We start from the raw sequence: 21,664 nt of genomic DNA on the forward strand, positions 1-21,664 counted from the left end.
AAAAATCCTCGAAAGATCGTATAGAATTGGAATGCAATGTGTTAAACCATTGTTGGGTTGACCTCACCAATGTGCCTAGAAACACCCTGCACCTGACCCCATCTGAATATTGATGTAACAGGGCCGCATTCTCAAACCTCCCCATGTGTTCCTCGAGGTCAGTATGTCCATCGTACTCTCCCACATTCGACTGTCGAAAATTTGGAGGAAGCCTTTCTTCTAAAATGGCTAGTGAAAAAGGACTTCCTCTCTTGGGTGCCGGCGCTCTGCTTCCCAACTGCTGCTTCAACATCTGTATTTCCTTCCACATTCCTCCCATCTCACTAATCTCCCCACTTTGATGGAGCTGTGTCTCTTCAATCTTGCTCTGGTGGCCCTCAGCATTTTCCTCTCGCTCCTGGCGAGTAGCCTGCTCTTCAGTAAAAATAGACTCTTGGTTCTTTTTCATGACCTCCTCTACTGTCTGCGTAATAAATCGGCCCAATTTTCCAGAGTCAAGTTCCCCACATTCTCACTGGGACGGGGTTGCTCGACCCTTGTCTCGTGACGGGGCTGCTCGGCTCTTGTCTGTTGACGGGGTTGTTCCTGCGTCGTCTCAAGACGCGGTTGTTCCTGCCTTGTCTCAACATGAGATTGTTCAGGTCCCATCAGAGGACGCGACGATGCTGAGTTAGCTCTTCTGCTCCCTCTCCTGTCTACCATCTCTACGTCTCAACTCAAATTTCCCACAGACGGCGCCAAGTGATACTCACGGGAAATTTAGGGTCCGATTTCAGCAAGTGTCACTAGTCCAGACGTAGGTTTCAAAATTGTCCCGAGCCTGAAATCACGAATAAGACCGTTAGAAGGGGGCCAGGAGGGTGTCCTGGCGTAGCCCCTCCGACGCTCAAGTCAGAGACTGAGGATAAAAGTGGAGAGCAGCTAAGGGTGCTGCTAAAAACAATATAGTGAATGAATTAACTAAACACTCAAACCTGATATTTATAGGAGGATACCTGGGCCCTTGATGGGCTTGTCTTCCATTTGGGCTAGGGATGAGCCAAGGGTAATGGGCTCATCCATGTCTTCTATCTGGGCTAGGCCCATCCATGGGTATAAAAAAAGATTAAAAAAAACACGGACGGGACGCTATGTTTAATTGTGATAGTGAATCATGACGAAAGAGTAGTGATTCACGTGAATGATATCTTAAGGTATTGGAATCGATTTAATATAATTTCCACTCAAAAAAGTTTGAGCTAGTTTATGGATTAATATTTTAAATGGCTGACATTATTTTATTTTTATATTTTGTTATAATTATGATGCTTGTAGCTTTTGATTTTGCTAATCATGATCAAAGTTTAGCGATTTGTTTGAGCATTATTGTTCTTGAAACTTTGATTAAATAATATAGCGGATTTCAATTATTTGAATCCAAATAATGCCTTGGTGCATGTGATATGATTTGTAATTAGAGCAATTAGTTGATTATCTTCATCGACTAGCTATAGAGAAGTTTGTAAATAACCATCAGATATAATTTTTTGTAAAGACGACGCCAAATTTGGCAACAGTTTTTGGGATTCCCATGTCTTTATAGTGAATATATATGACCTCACATGCAGATAAAAGGGCCATCTCCTTTAAGTGATGGTGCTGCATAGTTGTGGATATGTAAGATTGTATTCATGAACTTTCTTGAAGAGAAAATGTGTAGCTAGAACATACTTACCAGGTCTGATAACCCAGCTTGCAAAGTAAAGATCAACACGTCTAGGTTTGCCAATCGCTGGCAATGTTGAAGACGATATATATATATATATATATGTAGAACAATAATTTCTTCCAGCTTCCCATATTCTTCTACCAAGTATATATTCACGGTCACTGCAGAAAAAAGGAAACTGCATATGCTGGATTAATGATCAAGAAATCATTATGTCAAGTACTTTCGGTGAAAGCACAAATAAATGAGAGATGACTTTAGTTATGCAGTTGTTCAGTATGTCTTATCCAGTGAACAACCATCATCCCCGTATGAGGGCATTCTTCTAAAATTTTGAAGTATGAAAGAGTAGAATCCCATTTGGACCGAAAATCGTCATCCCAAAAAAATCCCTGACCAGCTCTGTGGTTGCATATTCAAAAACTGTTTTGTTGTGGTACAAATTTGGATCCATCTACAAACAAAATGTTCCACAAAAAACAATCTAGCATCATGGTGTAGATGTAGATCAAATAAATTATTATTCGGTAGGAAAAAAATGGAAAACATTCTCTCTACATATTAAGACACAAGAATCTTCAATCATCACGTGACGGTGACTACTAACCCCTTCAAGTTTTTTCAAAAAGCATGAGAAGGAAATTTCCATGATTATTCATAGTACCTCGGGTTCATGGTGCCAAGCTTGGTATGGGAAGTTTGATGTGGAGCGCTCCATCAAGATTTTCCATGTCATTTCCCCATCTTTCCGGTAAAGCAGATGTAACAAGTGTTGAAAATCCTTTTCTGTGATACTACTTGGTCCCTCCCCCATCTGGAGTTCCAGTGACAGGCCCATCGAATCAATGATCAGGTCTTGTATGATATTAATTTCAATGAGTCTAATCAATAGAACAATTCATAGTTTTTCACGATCAAGCAAACATATATAGTTCATAGCCAGTAGTTATTATAACAATCAAGATCATGAATAATAAAAAGTCGATTCAATTACAGCGTTGTTATCCACCAATAAACATCATCTCGAGACAGCATACTACAGTGAACAGTCCATCAAAATTGATTGTTCTACATTTTTTTGTAGGCGACGAACAAAGGATTTTAACGTATTTAGATTACAAATGTGACATTTTAGAGAAGCGTGCATAAATTTTTCTTATTTGATAAAGAGTGGAGGGGATAACAACACTACTCGCCCACTTCTAGCACATTACGAAAGCTATACAATTGATCGCAGCAAAATTCTTGGATTCGTACTTCGAAGTACGATCAAATAGTTTACAGAAATAATAATAATAACAACAACAACAACAATTGATCGCAGAAAAATTCTCGGATTCGTAATTCGAAGTATGATCGTATTTTCAGGCTTCAATTTTTTATTTTTCTTAAAAACTGATGATGCACGGGTGATCTGACAAGGTATGCCCGGGTGCTTTGTTCTGGTCTGTCCGAGTGATCTGTCCTGGACTTTTCGGGTGCTCTTTCCTGGACTGCCCGGGTGCTATGTTCTAAACTGCTCGGGTGATCTGGCCTGTCCTGATGGGATGACCTCGGGTCAGACAATCTGCACACACTCAACAAGATAATTTCAGTGGGATGTCGAAATGGTTTCCGCCGTAGCCACTCCGACGCTCAAGTGAGTACAATGTTCACCAAATAGAGAGAGAATTTATTGAATGCAGTAGATTGCAATGTCTGTTAAATGAGCAAACATGGGTATTTATAGGAGAGTAGATGACCTCGATTATAGTATATGGACATTGTTCCTCATTAGACAGCTGCCCATGCCCTATCATCTGTTAGTAGGCATGGCGACCCTTACTGTTCGGGTCTTGTCATGGGCACTGATTATCATGCTAATGATGCATGGTGATCCATACTGATCGGGTGACCTGAACCTTGTCCAGGCAAAAGTACTCTGTTCAGACGGAAGTACCCTAGTTGAGGGAAAGTATCATGTCCGGGCTGTAAGACCCTGGTCGTGCGAAAGTACCATGTCTGGGCTGTAGGACCCTGTCTAAATTTTACCCAGGCTACTCTTTGCAACAAATTGAAATTTGACTCGTTTAAGTTTTTATCTTTCCGTCCGAGTCCAAGAATGACCTCGAACCCTTTCCAGGACATCAAAAACTTATCAAGATATTTAGAAGCAAGTCGGTAAATAGTGAGAGGATTTAAGGGGATGGGATAAAATAATTGAAATCATAAAATGAATTGATAGAAATTGAATTTTTATTTAGTTTCTGTTTTGTTAATCTAATTCGATTTTTTTTTTTTTTGCATTTCTAAAATTTATCAAGATGATATATATTAAGTAAATCAGAATAATATAACGAGATTCTTTATAATATAGGTGAAAATTTATTTAATTTAAACTCTAAAATCTTTTAATATTTTAAATAATTGATCTACACGCACTAATATCAAATTAATCCAAAATTTACATATAAATTTTTTGAAAAAAAAATCGAGCTACCTAGGCTGAGGATAATGTGACTCCGCCACTGAGTGGTTGTCAGCAATCTAGCTAGTTCCACATCTAATTCTGTGTTCTCGTTAAGAAGCAAAAATGATCCGGCATGAGCTCATTTTAAAGAGGACATGGGTAATTTGAATTTTGAAATTTAAAATGTTATGTTTATTTGGATATTTGTTGTATTTGTAGCTTATTAAAAACTATAAAGTAATAAATAATGTATTTCTATTTTATTTACTATATAAAATAAATATAATTTTAATGATCATTAATTCGATTCGATCATTAATTCGATTGAACGGTCGGATTGATTGAACCATTTTTTAAAGGTTAATCAGTTTGATTATCTACCTGATTATGAAAACATTTAGGTTTACTAATCAATTTGAATAAAATTTTGGGTTTACTCCAGTTAGGCTAGTAGCAGATGATTTAGCTAATCACTTCTTCAAAAAGGTTTATGGAGTAAACTTTCTACATGAGTTAGAGGTTTTTGACTAAGATGCAAAAGTAAATCGAGAAATGCGTATTATAGGTAGGAATTCGAAAGAGAAGACAACAAACATCGATCTCATAGTGTACTTTCACAATAATTCAGTGAAAAATATGATCTACATGAGAAATCATACAACTCGAAAAATATCAACTTACGTCACTTCAAGTCTTATCAAATTGTCATATGCATGGGGCTGCTTTAGCTAATCACGCAATATCTTCAAGACAAAAACCTGTGTGATACGATCTTACAAGTCGTATTTTGTGAGACAGATATCTTATTTGGGTCATCCATGAAAAAATATTACTTTTTATGCTAAGAGTATTAATTTTTATTGTGAATATCGACATGGTTGACTCGTCTCACAGATAAAGTTTCATGTGACCATCTCACAAGAAACCTACTCTATCTTCAATTGGATAAAATGGTATTTTTCCGTTATTTTTTCATACAATAGCATTGAACTTTAAAAGTTACTGCTAAGCCATAAAATAATTTTTCCGTCATTCTTCAAAAATACTTTTTAGATTTAGACCTTATTTTGGTGTGATTCTTTCCTTCAACGTTTAACTCAAGTTTAAATAATAATTAAAATTGGAATAATTATATTATCAATATATTTCAATTTATTATCCATATATTATTAATATTTCATTATATTATCCAATATCTAATTATTCGTAACAAATTTATTATTTTGCAGCAAATGTTCAAGATTGCTTAATTATATGATATGATTAAATTAATACTATATGTCTCCGTAATATGCGCCAATTACTTTGGAATTTTGATAATTGAATACAATAAATTTTTATATACGATTCGAATTCAAACATCGGCTAGAAAATGTCAAACGACTTGCGACATATATAAATGCTGAAATCTATCCTCAGTTTTTTCTTTTAAGAGAGATGATATCACGAATCTTTATTTATGAGATGGGTCAACCTTACCGATATTCACAATAAAAAGTAATTATTTTTCATGAATAATCTAAATAAGATATCTGTATCACAAAATACTATCAGTGAGACCGTATCACACAAATTTTTATCTTCTTTTGATAGACTTTGCATGTTAAAATGGTCGTCCTTTTCACATTAATTTCATCCCTTTTTTTTCAACGAATTTGGTGAAAACAAAGACATATTAGAAATATATATGTATTATATTCAATTCACATTGAGTACAAAATTTCAAAGAAAACCAAATTTTGACCAGACGGATAGGAGTTCACTTTGAAAAATTGACTGGATTCGAGTTTTTTAGCGTAATAAGAATTAAGAAGACCAATCGAATTTCATTTTTTTTTAATTATTCTGAGCCTAACTGGTTTCAAAAATGAGGGATTTAAAACCAAAAATGAAAGGTTCTTTTTTAGGGGAAAAAAATCAAGAAAAAACACGTAATATGGACCTGTTAGGATTTTAATATATATGAAAGATTTGTTGACTGATTTTCTTTATAAAAAAAAAACAACAAATAAAATATGCACCTATGGTCTTTGATCTTCGTTTTCTTTGTATTACAATCCCTTTAATTTTCTTTCCTCCTATAAGAAACTTTCAAAACTCAAAAAGCTGAGAAGCAAATCTCTAATTTTCGTAAATTAAACATAAAATTTGACATGAATGAGATTAAACATAAAATTTCACGAAACAAATTTTTTTTGCCATCCTCGGGAAATGGTTAGATCTAAAACGATCTACTACTTATCTCTAAATCGACACAATATCATATAATTAATGTTCTTCGAGTACAAAGTTGTGCCAAATATCAGTATATATATATACACATATATATATATATATATGTGTGTGTGTGTGTGTGTTGTGATTCTTCATGGTCTTCAATGGTTGAAAATTACTCACATTAATTCCAAACAAAGAGAAATAACAACGAACACAGGCTCTCCTGCATGCGATTCCAAATGCACGATGACCATTCAGGATCGATGATGAAGTACACAGCATAGTAGCAAAAATAGTCAAATGGCCAAAGCAAAACCAGCCCCAATGATAATTGCTTGGAACAGCAAGTATTCTAGGTCGAGGGGAATGAAGCCTGGTCCGAAATCATTCAAAACGATCGAAGTACGCATATTCGATTGTTAACATTAACGCGTGAAAGAATGGTTTCGAACCAGACAACCTTCCCCTCAACAAGTAGCACTACTCCATGTAAAAAAGAGAGAGGTGTTTGTTTCTTCATGTGGCCATTTATTTTGTCTTCTTGGACCCTTTTTATATGTACAGACGTAAAGGTGAGAGGTAGCTGGTTGTTAGTTGCACTTTACATTTCAACATATCATGCTTTTCAGACACAAGAACTCACAAATATATCGTTTGTCACACAGTCCTTGATGCTTTAATTAATTAACAACTTAAATATAAAGTTCGATCGAATTAATACGAATCAATGCATAGATATAATCAAGAAACATGCGTTTACATCTTTCTTTTTTTCCGAGGTAAAGAAAATAAGCAGCACTGATCCCATATATTTTCTAGTAGAAGTGATGTAAACATTTAGGGACCTTTTTTTTTTATTTAATCTTAGTGAAATGTTGTCCACATTCGTTTCCATATGTGAAAGTCGTGTAGGCTGATGAAAAATATTATTCCATAAGCTTTTATCTGGTAGGAAAAACAAGATAAGAGGGTGATCGACTAAATTTATTTAATATAATTTATTGGTTTTTATATGTTATAAATTGTTTTAGGAATTTACAAACTGCGATATTTTATTATAAAAATAAGTTGTTAAAGTATTTGAATAAAATAAGATAACGAAGCTTAAAGATATTGATGTGTTTGGTATTATAATATTTTATTCATGATAATTACGTAAAATAACATAATACCATAAAAATAATACAATAGTTATTCTGTCGTAAATTATTATCGTTGTTGTAATTATTATTTCAAATTTAAATTATTACTTTTATATAATAATTATGATTAGGATCGTAAATATGAAATGATTATTTTATTATTATATTATTTTTATTATTATTATTATAATTTTTAAAATGATTTTCATGATATATTGTAAGAGGTAAATTTGAGATATGATAAAATTAATAAGAATAACTTGCTTTTCTAAAGATATTCAAATAAGTCGAGATACTTCAACTTTTTTAAAAAAAACAACCTATAAGCAATTAAACAGTCTATTTTAACCGGTATAAAAAAAATTTAAAAGACAAAACTTGTGTAATACCATAAAAATAATACAATAGTTATTTTGTCGTAAATTATTATCGTTGTTGTAATTATTATTTCAAATTTAAATTATTACTTTTATATAATAATTATGATTAGGATCGTAAATATGAAATGATTATTTTATTATTATATTATAATAATTATTATTATTATTTTTAAATTGATTTTCATGATATATTGTAAGAGGTAAATTTGAGATATGATAAAATTAATACGAATAACTTAGTTTTCTAAAGATATTCAAATAAGATTTTTTCAAATAAGTCGAGATACTTCAACTTTTTTTAAAAAACAACCTATAAGCAATTAAACAATTTATTTTAACTGGTATAAGATTTTTTTAAAAGGCAAAAACTTGTGTTGAACGGTCCCACGGGTCGTATTTTATGAGACAGATCTCTTATTTGGATCATCCATGAAAAAATATTACTTTCTATAATAAGAGTATTACCCGTCTCACATATAAATATTTGTGAAAGCATCTCATAAGATATCTACTCTTTTTAGAAAACTTTATCAGACAAATTTTAAAAATTTAAAGTTGAGTAAAACACTGTCGAAGTGGAAAATGGAGAAGTTTAATCGGTGGGATAGTGAGAAAGGCAAGTACAGATAACATAGAACACAATAAACATGAGAGTTAGCCAGTGCCTTTCACAACAGCAGGAATATAACTTACAGACACGAGAGTAGTAGTATGACACATATCTGGGTAAATTAAATCAATTTTTTTTTACAATTTCACGCAATAATTTAAAATGGAATTTTTCAGTTCATGAGTATATCCAAACAACGCAACTACCAGTCACAACTTACAATAGGCTCAAACACTAAGGAATTTTAGGCCTCAACAAGTTAAACGAGTTCCACCATTAATTATACAAGTATAACTTACAACAACTCAGTAACAAGCACCAATTTCAACATGTTTATGCTCTGATTTAGCATGAAGGAGCACGATTCTGGATATTAACCCCGAATTTTCTGTTTGTGGAAGCCATAGGAGGACTGTTTCTGCAGGTGGTGGAACCATGATAGGCTTCTTGAGTTCTCTTGTCTACACATTTTGCATCGCAGCATCCTTTCCTTCGACCCAACTTCGGCGATTTTGCACGAGTTAGAGGTGGCTGGATTTTCAAATAGGAAAATCGATGAGTCAATAGTTGTTTCTCATCTACAATATTAAATGCCTTAAAAGGAGGATATGAAAGCCACATAACACAATTATGATTAAAAACTGCAGTACCTTTTTCAACTCAACCTTGGGTGGTGGTCCCTCGTTGTAGAAATTAGGCATAGGAGTTGCCTTGAACAACAGATTCTTTCTTAGTTGCTTAATCGCAGCGTCCTTTTGTTCCTACATGTTTTGAGAAGAGATATAACTAAAGGGATGCATCTTAGAAAAGAGCAGAAAGCACTTTTAATAACATTTACAAAAGTCGACGCTTTGAACTTCAAACTTGTAGCAGTTGACAACATCTCATCAGAGAGTAAAATTACCTTAGTCCTAGCCTCACATTGAGTTTTCTCAGCCTCAAGTGCTTGATGTTTCTCCTCCAATTTTGAGTAGAACTAAAAAGACACACGTTAAAAAAACATCAGAATCATGCATTCTAGTTTGGCTTTTCTATACAAAACGATTATCATATACAAATAAATTGATAGAAAACAACCTCCTTCCTTCTCTCAGCGCGTTCACTGCTCTTAAACACAGGTGCTGAGGCAACAATTGTCCTCGACTTACTTGCAGATGCCATTGTTCTTTGATTATGGAAAATGAGACGAAAGTGTCACTACATAAGAAAGAGCCTTAAACAGGGAAAAATAATGAATCAGTCTTTGTGAAATTGGATACCGTGAGGCAACAGAACGCTTATCTTCTTCATCCAGTTGTTTCTTGTTATGAGGTTGCAGTGACTTCGTTTGTACAACAGGCGAGCTTGTCTGTAACAGATAGAGAATAAATAGCAAATCAAATTGACATCTCACCAGTTCTTTTTTTGGGGAAAAAAACAAGAAGAACAGAGAGAAAAATGCAGGTGTACAAGTTTTAGTAAAGAAAAAAAAATCGATTATTATTCTTCAAAAGGGCTAAATATCTAAAATCGGTTCAAGAGATTTACTAGATTGTGCTTTGCAGAAGTTGGATGTTGGGAAGCATTGATAGGAGATAATTTATCTCCAGAAGTGATATTGTCAAGATCAACTCCATACGGGAGAGTTCCACCGGAAGCACCCTTTTCAGTTGCCAGAGGAAAGGGATGTGAAACTGTGCATTTAGTTTTACAGCTTCCGCCAGCAGATTTGGCAACTTTGTTTCCACAGATCATTGTCTTCTCGTGACAATCTGCCACCTTTTGACCTTCTGATGATGCGGAATATTTAAACATTTCTATGTCACTTGGCAAATTTGGCTCGTGTTGGTCAACTTGGAAAAGTTTGAAATTTTCAACCAACTTTTCATCATTGCATTCCTTTACTTCGTATTCCTTTATTTCAGTGGATTCGTCCAACACATCATCAAGCTGCGGGCCCAGATTATTGAGCTCATACTGCTGAACCACATCAACTTGACCAGCACTCACTGTGTCAACGTTGACACCATTTGTGCAATATGAATCGTGGGCGACACCATTTGAGTGTATTATAACACCATCTGGCTCCTTGTCAATATGAATGTCACTGCCTTCGAGCTCCATAACTCTGAGATAATAGGAAAGATAATATAGTAATGTGATAATGTCATTCAAGATTAAGTACACGTACTTTCCTATCTCAACACAGTGCATGAAAACATGGCATTATATGAGTTCCAATACAGCATGCACTATTAAGAAGTAAGAACCTTAATTGTCGAGGTAACAAACAAGATTAAGAAAAGCTCATTCCCACGAAAAATGACCGAAAATCATTGACCAAGAACCTGTGTCATAGATCGTTCCTTTTATCCATATTGCACATGCATATATTCATAAAAGCAAAAGATCTTTCTTCTACTTCTTCGATTAATTTTGTTTATGCAGTCTGGACAAATGCGCGCGATAGAAAGGCCGTTCTTAACATGAAATAAGAGCATGCTGAAAAAGGTGTGATCATTAATATTTGAGGCACCCATGATGGAACTTATGAAATTCAGATCATATTCTTACAAATTGTATCATGCTGCTTCACAACAGCTAAGAAAATTTGAAACACGAAAGTTATGGTAACAAATTATTTACCCATGCCAACATATGTTTTCCCTTGATATACTAACATGATCATATGTAAGTTGCAAAAACCAAACACATGATAATTCTTTAAAAATCAAAATTTTATGGTTTATTGACACATAAAGTATAGAAATTTGTTACAAAAGCAAAATTTGATCATTTCAAGCTCTAATTTAGAAAAATCTTCTTTCAAATATTGATAAAATATTCACCAATTTTCTTTTTTCTTTTAAATCTGAAGGTAACAAAACACAAAAAGTCACCATATTCTGAATCCAGTTAAATTCGTCAAAGAAGTGAACTTAACGGCAGATTTTCCAGTACGAAGTATCAATGAGAAACGTGCAACTTTCTATGCACAAACTAATTGATGATAGGATTCATTGAATTATACGGAGTCTAGCAGATAGCGATTTCATGCTTGTCAGTTTCTGGACACTTCAAAAAATATCCCTAATCAAGCGCAATAAATATTCTACCACGACTAGATAAATCAGCTTCAAAATTCCAAAATTCAACCAAAACACGAGGGCAAAAAAAAACAAAAACAAAAAGCAGAATACAAATGCAGTTTATTTTGAACGAAGAAAATAAACAACAAAACAACTGTATCTTCTTGCGCTAAACTCAAAAATGGGAACACAGGAATGAACCTAGTTCGACCAGCATACAAATGGATGCACAAACAAACACATGTTTACATATCCAAAACAGAGATATTCAAAATGAGGCAATTTCACTCACAGACAAACGTGATCGTGATCTTGATCTTCCGAGTTCGATAATCTCCTGGGTTATCCTTGTCGAGAGGATGCTCACTCTCCCAATTGTGTGTGCAGGGTTCTGTCTTCTGTTGCAGATATAGGGTGGGTTGGGATAATAAAACAACGGCGTTAGTTGACGGCGGTAGAAAATTTTGAATCCTCGCCAAAAAGAGTGGGGTGGTTCGAGTTTTGTCCCAAGATGTTGGATGTGGGATTACTACTTTAGCCTTTGGATGGGAGGCAAAAGATTTTGAATAAAATTTCAATTTATGTAATTTATTCCCTTGGCCATTATTGAAAAAGGGTGAAATTGTCAAAACAAAATTTTAAGCATCGCAACAAATCATAATTAGTGAGACAGCTAATTGTAATTTTAACCAAAGATATGTGTCGGACCCATGTTTGATTAGTATTCGGTAACCCTTTTGATAAAGTCATTATACCATTTAATTAACTCTTAATCTCACTTTCTTCTCCCAAAACGAAAATTTAGTGTACTAAAAAATTATAGAGAAAAATTCGATTAAAAAAGATTCAGTTGGGCCACGGATTATGGATATTATTGGTAACATGAACTTCACCTATTTCAAGTTTTAATGTTTTTATTCATATTTTTTTGGAACTTTTCTAAATTTGAATTTAAACGTAGAAATCCCTCCCAAGATTTTTCTATCGTTGTCTCATGCAACCATTTGATTTGGGACCATGCCTTTAATTGGCAGCAATTTTATCGGACTGAAAGTGATATCATAGCCAAAACTAAAGCTTTTTGGAACTCAATTAAGTGTTGGGAGTGAATAAAATATGTAACCACTTAGTTAAAAGTACATGAAAATTGGTTAGTGTGGTTTACATAATTGTCGTGATTTGCAGGTTACTGAATTCAGCCCGAAGGATTGCGCATCTTCGAATAGAAGTAGCGGATTATCAATTTTTTTTTAAAAAAAAAGAAATTAAAAATAAGGATTCTAAGGGAATTGTCAATTTGTGATATACCACAAATCCTGATTGAAGTTAGATGAATAGGTGAAGTCATTATTAAGTGGAAAGCCGTCGGTTTTATATAATTTATAAGTTTGTGAAAATTTTGCAATTATTAATATAGCAATCTCAACAATAGCTATGCATATGTTTCTAGGTTGATATGGCCTTGAAACTAGGACGGTAAATAAATCGAATTGGTTCGCGAATTTTTCGAGCTGACTAGATTTATATTCGAATTTATCGAATTCGAGCTGAACTCAAACATATTCGAACTTTTTTCGAGGCGAACTCGAGCCCAGATTATTTTGTTCTCGTGAACATTAATATTTTATTAAATATTATATATATTTATATATATTTCGAGCTTTCAGACATTTTGAGCTTTCGAACTTTAATTTTCGAACCTTACTATCCGAAAATTTGTTCCAATAGCTAACGAATATGTTTGAAAATTTCGAACCAAACTCGAGCAAAAAATATAAAAAAATTGAACTCAAACTCGAATATATTTAATTCGATCCAGATTCAAACCTTAAAAATTTACTAATATTAAATTCGATTTTATCCGTTTACATCATATCTGAAAGCCAAGGGATAAAATGCTATAATCAGCGCAACTTCAGATGATTAATTGTATTGTAAATTTGTCATGCTTCGTTCTCTTGCAACCCATGAAGTGGACTTATAACATTCTGTGAAAATGATTGTGTTTTCGTATTTCACGTTAGGTGTTTTTGGATCAAATGACAAATTTTTGGATGATAATTAAATAATGAAATGGATTCTTGATTTTGGGATTTTGTGGCCATAATTAAACAGAACATTCGTGTGAATGTGATTACTAACTGGAAAACTGTTCCGATATTACTCATATATCTTTATTATTTTGAGATTTTGGTCATTTCCATGTGTCGTAAAATTTCCGTGTTGTTTCTTCTGTAAGAAATATGACACATATTAAAAGAGACGTAGCGTGTAGAAATTGACGACGGCCAAGAAGCCTACCATTTTTTTACGAACAACACATATAGCCTCAAATTTTTGAAAAATTGAGACGTGCACGCACTTCTTCTTTGACAATCAAGCTGCCACAATAAACTCTGATATGACATTAGTGTTATATTGTCATATCGACATTTCCTAAGAAAAATAACTAAAATTGTAAAAAAAAAAACTAAATTGAGATCGAAACTAGACAACATAGAAAACAAAAAACATAATTAAACAAATTTATATAACCTTAAAATATATATAATTGTTCAATGACTATAGTTTACATAAGAATAAGATTAGTAGTATGCACTCTAAATCCTTTAACAAACCAAGAACTTGATTTGGATATTGATAATCAGTTGTCCAACTACTCGGATATAATTACGTATGCATCCGCAATTTATTTATTTATTTATTTTTCCTTAAAAAACATTAAAAAAAAAAGCAATGGAATATTATTATAAATAACTTCCAATGGCGAAGAGGGTGTATTTCCATATTCTTAATTAGCTCCAAGTTTATATCGACCATATTTGTCCTTAAAATTTCAAGGGAGAAAAGTACATTTGACATATAAATTACAAAAGATCATTAAAAATATGTAGTTTGCTTTGTAATTCAATTTTTTTTCCTTTTTAAATTTTTCTTCGAGTTTAAGGTTCCATTTACTTGTGATTAAATAAATATACGCACACTCAGTTTGATTATTATTAATTACAATATACGCTTCCTCAAGTTATAAAAGTATTAATTAAGAACACTATCATTCCCATATAATTTCAACCAATTAAAGCATTGAGTTCACTTTAAGTAAGTGATGAATGTTATAATATACATGGAAAATTGTAATTTTTTTTTGGGTTTTAGTTCAATTTTTATTTTAATCAAATAAATTTTTTTTGTTTTGCTATTTTTTGTTCGAAACAATTAAATTTACTAAATATTACTTATTTGATATTGCTAATATTTTGCATTGATCATATTTTGAGAATATAACGTATATTATATATATTAAAATTCATCTAAGAAAAAATAAAGATACACAGACGAGTTTTTTCCCTCTCAATTGAAATATCAAGTGTCGTTTTCCTTTAGTTCGTTGCATCTCGAGAAGTCGATCTTGCAAAGCTTGTGCTATGGATACTTTGCGTTCTGGCACTTTTTCTCCATTGCTTGATTGTTGTATGGCATAGTTCCTCAGCTATGCTTCCTTGCTGGTGTTCCTCTGTACCCAAAGGTAATGACCCTTTCCATCTCTTTCTATTCAGTCCCTCAACCCCACTCCCCATGTTTAAAAAATAAAAAATTATGCCACAAATTTCTTAAAATATTCATGTTTGCATCATTTATTACAAAGTGCGCCGCTTTTCTTTTCGATCAGGGTATGGTTGGGTGTGAACAGTTTGTTTTCTTTTGTTGTTTTGTTTTTTTGGTAAGAAGAGTTTGATTCGTCAGGCTTTTCCCAAATCCTCTATGTTCTCGAGGAACTTGTCCATGAGTCCGCGTGGGACATGAACGCCATATGTAATAACACAATCACTCTTGTTAATTCATCTCATTTTATTTTCATCATCTATTCCAGGTGACGGACCCTTGGTTTGCAGCATTTGCAACAGCGTTCCTATCCTCTCTTTCCCAGCATTCGTACGAAGTCCTCTCCAGTGGCAGCTCCATCAAGACAATGTGGAACGAAGAGCGAATTTGGATGATAAAATTAGTGACAGCCTGCCTGTTTGGATGCCTGGACGTCCTGATGAAATACATCGGCCTGGCGAGAGCGAATTTCAGGCTGACTAACGAATATGTGGACAAAGAAAACCTTGGGTTGCTAATTTGCTTCCTTATTTGCATTCTCCGGGTTGAAACTACATCTCACCATTATCACAAAACTAAGAAACAGAAACTTACTGATAACACCGAGCCTATAATGAGAACATGCTGCGTAAAGTTACAAAATATAAAATATAACAAATCCAATTCACATACTTTCGAAGCCAAAGGTGTCCAATCAAATACATAAATCAAATGTCTTACAATCTTCAATTTCCAAAGCTCTAATATTCACATGTAGAAGAAATAGCATTTAGGTTATCATATGTAGAAAGTTACGGATTTTACCATGTTACATCCGGTGATACACATTGAATTTCTTCTTTAGTATCGTTGTACCACTCGATGTATATCACCTAGTGTAGCACAAAAAACCCCAATGCTTAGAACTTTATCAACACCATGTCCTCAATGCCATGAAATAAAATCAAGAATGAAACGATGCACCAACCCTTGATTGCCACTCCATGCAGTCTTCAAAATCAAAACTACTAGCACAATCCAGCAACGCATTTTGTTGCTGCTCATACCGACACATATAATTTAAACCGAAAAATAACTCGCAGATGGCTGCCTGTCTTCTCACGATCAGCAAAATACAATGTCTGTAGCAAAAGAACATTTGTATGTTTGACAATTTGATGATGTTCAAAATTGCGATCACTCTGCCACCTGATCATGCTATGTGCCAGCGGGGCAAGCCATTTAAGCATTGAATCAAGTCTGTCCCTCCAATCATGTGCCAGAGGTGCATCATAAATAGACAAATGTTTAACATAAGACTTCAATTTAGTTTTCAAGGTTTTTCTTAGGCTTGTTGGGTGCATCTTATATAAATCATCTCTAGCTTCTTCACCAACCAAATGTGGGTAGCGAAGCAGTTTCTCTATGACAATTATAACATTGGCATAACGCAAAGCTAAAGCAGAGCCTCCAACGGTGCTAGGAGGGGCATACAACAGTAACTTACTCCTCAGCCCAAGCCTCTTACTATTGACCAAATTGACTTTGAACTTCCCCCGGTTTCTGCTGGAAGGATCACCATTGATGCGGTGAACAAAGCAGTCAAAAAAATTGGGATGCTCTCTTCCCACACCACTTGCAACACTAAAACAACCTGAAATTTGGCTATTTTTATCATCATAAATGGCATCATCATCATCCACTTTAGAAGCTGAACTACTCAAACTTAAGCATTCCATGAACATCCTACCTGGACTCATACCACATGGAAGGTGGAAATCTTCGTAACCGAATACACTTCTTTCACCTTTCTGCGATCCCATGTTTGGTCTAAAGCTTGCAGGCCTCCTCCTCTCCAACCTCTCTTCTACAACAGGCCTTGCAAGATTATAACCATTACACTTGGTTGAAGTGGACCTTATCAAACTAGCATCTCTTTGAACTTCCCCAAGTATATCTGTCATTTGACTTGATATTAAGATATGTGTCATTTAAAATTCATTCTCAAATCATACACGTTTACTTAAATCGAAACTGGAGTTTTCCGAAAGCAATTATTTTGGTGACTAAATAACTAATTAATTGGTGATAAGGTTACCTTTCTATCTTTTCCAATTAAAACTATTTGATAAAAATTTAATGTGCGAATAGTGAAAACTTGGTTTAGAAAACTAAAACAACGTTATTTTCTGATAAGCGTTTGTCCAGATTTGCAGGAGAGCGTGGGAATGTGCATATTCGACTTGAATCATTGGTATAATAATGGGCTAATTTAGGTGCTTCTTTGATAAATATACATGCCTATGCCAACTTAAAAGAAGCCCATAACGATCCAAATTAATCATTCGGGTAAAAGTAAGCCAGATTAATATAACATCGCTAGCTAATAGCTATATCAATTAATAATAATATTTAAGCAAAAAAACTGAAGATATTAATTACGCGGATTGATTTCCTTGTCCATCAAATAACAAACTTAATGAATATTAGGGTTTGGTAGATGTTATCCTCATGAATAATACTTTTATCTATATATATTTTATGAAGTGGGAACCTCAATCACTACTCTCCGATGCACATTAGATAAAACTCTGAAATAATGTAATAGCTTGCAAAATATGCTAACTAGTTAAACTGCACTGGAAACATTATGTGTGACAGACTTGTCCGAAAAGGTGTTGGCATGGCAAATACTTCTAGTTAAGGGTTAGTCTACTCTACTAACTCGGACACCTCCTTGGGGCACAATTATACATATTTATTATTATATAATATTTGAGCACTTCTTAGCATGGTTCGCCGGAACGGTTGCGGTGCTTGGAACGGCAACTACCGTTCCAGTTCCAATGTTATGTTGCGGAACGGTCGTATAAAAAAATTAATAAATTCAAAAAATTGGTAAAAAAATTTAAATATAAATTACATCATACTAAAAAATAAAATATATGAAGTTATTACAAATTAATATATCAATACAAAACTATTTTACAATAATAGCACAATAAGAAATACACACTAAAAATTATAACATACCAAAGCTAATACCATGAAGAGTGACGCGGAGGAACGAAATCATTGTTATATTCTTCATCATTATCTCGTAGATTAAATTGATTTTGAACATTTGGATATTGACGTGATTGTCCATAGAGATATTGATTAGATTGAGATGACGAAAGATCATTAGAATGGGATGACTAATTTTTTAATAGTATTTCGTCACGACGATTATAGTATCCGAATCCACGATACACAGTAAAACTATCAGCTGTACTTGAAAATCTATACTCGGGACCATGACGTCCAACACCCCGCCATATAGATGATGAAGATTCATTGTATCTATCACCAATATATTGAGACGACCCATAATCTCATTCATTTCTATAATCATCAACAACTATGAAATATAATACCAATAACATAACCATTCTATTACCATTCTCATAAACATAACCATAAACAATAACCATCTACAATAACCATTACCATACATTACCGTAATGAACCATGAATATCTCATAACCATATTTTTTAAACACCAAACCGTTCCGTTCCGCTTCGCCGTTAAATCGCCGATAAAACGTCGAAGAACAGCGCTACAAAACAATCACCGATTTGTCCTGGAACTTTGAAACGGCAGTCACCGTTCCCGTTCCGTTCCGACCGTTCCGGCCGCATAACGGCCGTTCCGGCGAACCATGCTTCTTAGTGACTATTTTGGTGTGTCAAAGAGATAACAAAATTTATTTACAGTTTTGCCCTTATGTGATTTCTAATATAAACTTCGATGGAGTGGACTAAAGATGTAAACGAGCCGAACTTATTTGAACAGTATCTGGCTCGAACTCGATTCATTTAAAATATATAGGCTCGAGCTCGACTTATTTTAATAATATTAACCTCGTGAATAGCTCAAGTTCGACTCGTAGGTCGTTTATCATATTTAATGAGTTTGGCTTGAGCTTAACTTGATAAGTTGGCTCATTAAATAAACTTGTTTTCAAGTTTGTCGAGCATTCTTAGACAAAAGATCGACTAAGATATAAGGATTTAAGAGGGATGTTTCTCATTTTATATGTTTTCAATAACTTCTTTTACACTCAAATTTCGATGTAAGACAATGCAAGTTAATTGCACACTCAAGACCCAATAAACTAGTCGAGCTCACGAATAGGCCCGCAAGCTTAAGACTCGAATATCCTTGAGTTTAAGCTTGACTCGATAAAACTTTCGAGCTCGACTCGATAAACTTAACAAACGATCTTCAACGACTTTTTTATTGAGTCGAGATCCGAATAGCTCACGAGCGACTTAGTTAATTTACGTCCTTAGAATAGACTCTCAACATTTTCTCCCCATTTTTTCTTCAACTTCTCCATGTTTTATCTCAAAATTTGTGAACTTTGATGGAACATTCTTATAATTTTTTTAAAATATTTTCTCTCTCTTCAAATAATTAAATTATATGATTATGTAGAAACCAAGTACATACATAAATACATACATATATATATATATATATGATGTATATTGTTTGTGCATATTTTACGAGCATCGATGATGTGATATTAATTTATTGTACTTGATAAAACATAGAACAATTATACATCTAATAGACGAATATCACTTCATCAATATTCATTTAAAAATACGTATAATTTGTTTGCGTATTATCTCATGTGTTTTGTTCTATAATAATACTTAGCACTGTGTCAAATACGAAAAATTCAATAACCTCGTTGATGTCCTTTCAACCGTCACAAATTTTGACCATACGTAAATGATCAAACCATCTTGCATTAAAACACTCAACCTCCCCTTTTGAAAATATGAAAACATCAGCCAAGTAAAAGATACCAGGTCCTGTAATATTTCTATGTGCAGCCACCACCATCAATTAGTTTTTTTATTTTTCTCATTTTGATGTTATAAAAAAAATCCAAACTGATTTTGTGATTTTCTCCACGTCCAAAAGAAAACTATCCCTTATTTTATCATTAAAAATATAAAACTGCCCACACCTCAAATTTTGTCGGGCTTATCTTCGAAAGAACTTGAAATTTACTTTTATTCGTTCGGAGTCAAACTAAAAAAATTATTACTCCTTATCCTTATGATAAAACAAATATAAATATATTGAACTACATATCAACATATATACAAATGGCAAAAATTTGTGTGAGACGATCTCACGAGTCGTACTTTGTGAGACAGATCTCTTATTTGGCCCATCCATGAAAAAATATTACTTTTTATTGTGAATATCGGTAGGATTGACCCGTCTCACAGATAAAGATTCGTGAGACCGTCTCACAAGATATCTATTCTATACAAATTAAACAAACGTTGGGGGTGAGAGATGAGATTAGGTTGAAAAATTGAAGCGGTAACAATGGGAGTGAGATAATCAAAGTGGAAAAAAAGATATTTCACCGCTCTCTCATTCAAAACCGTCCATGAAACTTTCTTCTCGTACAGCTCCTAAGCTTTTTTTTTTATTACCTTCAACGCATATGTACAAGACATAATCCGTTCAATTCGTAAAATAGATTACTTATCCTTTCAACTCTTCTATAATATTTTATCAATGGATAGTTGTTGTGAATGACTGGTTTTTAAATCTTTTCGACGAGCAGATTTTTGCACACAAAAAGTTTCGAGAAAACACGAGATATATATGAAGATACATTACATATGTTGGATTATAAGAGTATAAAGTGTAAAAATGATTGGTCAAAAGCCTATTTCACGCGTACGTCGGCGCACGGAGTGCAAATCACGGGCTCGATTCGAACCAAAAAAAGCTCGATTTTTGTGCAAGCGTACGAACGCGACCTGGATGCGTCGAATGTCGAACCGATCAAAGCAAAAATCGCCATGTTAGGCTATGCCACTTTTTACAGTTTTTTTCCTTGTAAGAAACCTTCCACATGCCTAGTTGTTGATGATATGACAACATTTGGATTTTTGTATGGATACTATTAACTTGTTTAAATAGAAGATGTGTGAAGGTTGAAAATGCATGAAAATATTATCATAAACTTCTGTTTTACTCATGTCAAAAACTCGATGACATAAGCGATCAGATAAAAAATATTATTCATAATTATCATTAAAAATAATATTTTTAACGTGAACCATCACCACGATAGTAGAATAGAAGTTTTTGCCAGCGAGGTTCACTTTCTTCAAAATCTTAACTGATATTTTAAATCAACAACTTAAATAAAATAAATAGAATTCTAATTATTTATTAATCATCAATCATAAATTATTTTTATTTTTATACAATCATTGCATCTACATATTTATATAATATATAATTGTTCAAATATTCTGAAAAATAAAAATCAATGATGGAGATTTATTTGTTTACCTTTTTCATATGGACACCGTCTTAAACCAAAAGCAGGTTAAATACAAAAAATATGTGTTCAAAATTGTAATCTTGTGAAACTAAATCCACCAATCACATCTCATAAAAATATATGAATATACATTATTG

The 21,664-nt window shown here is 33.5% G+C and overlaps 1 protein-coding gene across 2 annotated transcripts; it reads right to left on the bottom strand.

Annotated features, from left to right (window-relative positions):
* Positions 1-8,619: 8,619 nt before the first annotated feature.
* LOC142519408 (protein WVD2-like 3) lies at positions 8,620-12,032 on the bottom strand. 2 transcript variants are annotated; one of them, XM_075622411.1, is made up of 7 exons: positions 11,867-12,032; positions 10,034-10,613; positions 9,766-9,854; positions 9,584-9,671; positions 9,411-9,482; positions 9,157-9,267; positions 8,620-9,037 (listed from the first exon to the last, which is right to left on the bottom strand). In XM_075622411.1, the coding sequence occupies exons 2-7, from the start codon at positions 10,607-10,609 to the stop codon at positions 8,852-8,854; spliced, it is 1,122 nt and encodes a 373-aa protein (XP_075478526.1). In that variant the 5' UTR covers positions 10,610-10,613; positions 11,867-12,032; the 3' UTR covers positions 8,620-8,851. The 2 variants fall into 2 exon arrangements, with proteins under 2 accessions (XP_075478526.1, XP_075478527.1); XM_075622412.1 differs by having other exon boundaries at positions 10,034-10,611; positions 11,871-11,982.
* Positions 12,033-21,664: the final 9,632 nt, after the last annotated feature.

Source organism: Primulina tabacum, chromosome 11 (assembly GCF_025594145.1).
Source record: "Primulina tabacum isolate GXHZ01 chromosome 11, ASM2559414v2, whole genome shotgun sequence".
Taxonomy (NCBI): domain Eukaryota; kingdom Viridiplantae; phylum Streptophyta; class Magnoliopsida; order Lamiales; family Gesneriaceae; genus Primulina; species Primulina tabacum.

Bases quoted from the DNA above. Each gene is read 5' to 3' on its own strand.
- LOC142519408 (XM_075622411.1), bottom strand. From the start codon at position 10,609: ATGGAGCTCGAAGGCAGTGACATTCATATTGACAAGGAGCCAGATGGT. The intron at 9,672-9,765 runs GTATCCAATTTC...CCATAATCAAAG, and splicing joins AAGCGTTCTGTTGCCTCACG to AACAATGGCATCTGCAAGTA. The intron at 9,483-9,583 runs GTTGTTTTCTAT...GTGTCTTTTTAG, and splicing joins GCGCTGAGAGAAGGAAGGAG to TTCTACTCAAAATTGGAGGA.